The sequence below is a fragment of the Miscanthus floridulus genome, chromosome 18 (genome assembly GCF_019320115.1).
Source record: "Miscanthus floridulus cultivar M001 chromosome 18, ASM1932011v1, whole genome shotgun sequence".
Classification (NCBI taxonomy): Eukaryota; Viridiplantae; Streptophyta; class Magnoliopsida; order Poales; family Poaceae; genus Miscanthus; species Miscanthus floridulus.
In genome coordinates, this window is record NC_089597.1 from 89,822,311 (window position 1) to 89,823,460 (window position 1,150).

The window sequence follows — 1,150 nt, forward strand, 5'->3', positions numbered from 1 at the left end:
TAGTGTTCCATATAAAATCGTAATATTTCAGAAAAAAAATTACACATCTACTGTGCACAATGGAATGGACTACTATTACGAGCTAACTAGCGAACATGCCAGTGTGTTTTGACCGGAGAAAAAAAAAGCTATCAAATATTCGTGATAAACGAGCATCAGAATGATACATATCTGTAGAGAGGAGAATTGGGAGCCAACACAATTCTGTATTGATCTCAAAGAATATATATGGTACAACAGAGGTTGCACAATGAGCAACCGATCCTATCTAGCGCACAACATGTGCGTCGTGGGGAGCGGGCGACCGCGCCCACGGTCTTGGCGGTCGGCGAAGCCACGGTCCAGGGACATCTCCTCAACACCCCCGCAGTCTGGCGTGTGATTGGAACAACGCTGGACCGAAAAGCTTCAAACGTCGTCGTAGGAAGCCCCTTTGTCATGATGTTCGCGTATTGTTCGCCGGTCGGAACATGGAGCACACGGAGATCGCCGAGCTGGACGTATTACCGGACGAAGTGGATGTCGAGCTCGATGTGCTTGGTGTGCTTGTGGTGTATGGGGTTGCAGGACATGCACACCGCAGAGACGCTGTCCCAGTATGCCACCGTAGCCTTCGAGATGGCGCAATGGAGCTCGTCGAGCAGATACCGGAGCCAGATGCACTCACCTGCCGCGTTCTCCACCGCCTGGTATTCAGCCTTGGCGCTGGAGCGGGACACGGCCGGCTGTTGCTTGGAGGACCAAGAGACAAGCGACTCGCCGAGGAACACATAGAAACTAGATGTAGAACGCCGAGTGTCCGGGCAACACGCCCAGTCGGCGTCAGAGTAGGCCATGACGAAGAGGTCGACGGACGCGCGTAGGTGGAGGCCAAGCGACGTCGTCTCGCGGACACAGCGAAGAATCCGCTTGAGTAGGGTCATATGCGGCGCTCGCGTATCGTGCATGTGGAAGCAAGCTTTGCTGGACCGTGAACGCGAGGTCCAGTCGCAGCACCGTGAGGTACATCAGTGCACCCGCATCCCTGCTAGGCCAACATCGAGGTTCCCAGGAAGTTTTCCAAAAAAAAATCATCAAGCCACCAGTTGGCTAGGGTGATTTAGCTGTGAACTCTTGCTTCCGATCAGTTGGAGTTGAGAGCCTCGCTTTT

At 53.4% G+C, this 1,150-nt stretch overlaps 1 protein-coding gene across 1 annotated transcript; it reads right to left on the reverse strand.

Moving 5' to 3' along the window:
- Positions 1-503: 503 nt before the first annotated feature.
- LOC136524156 (uncharacterized mitochondrial protein AtMg00810-like) lies at positions 504-923 on the reverse strand. The gene has a single exon (XM_066517617.1). It carries the CDS (start codon positions 921-923, stop codon positions 504-506), a length of 420 nt encoding a protein of 139 aa, XP_066373714.1.
- Between the last annotated feature and the right edge of the window lie 227 nt (positions 924-1,150).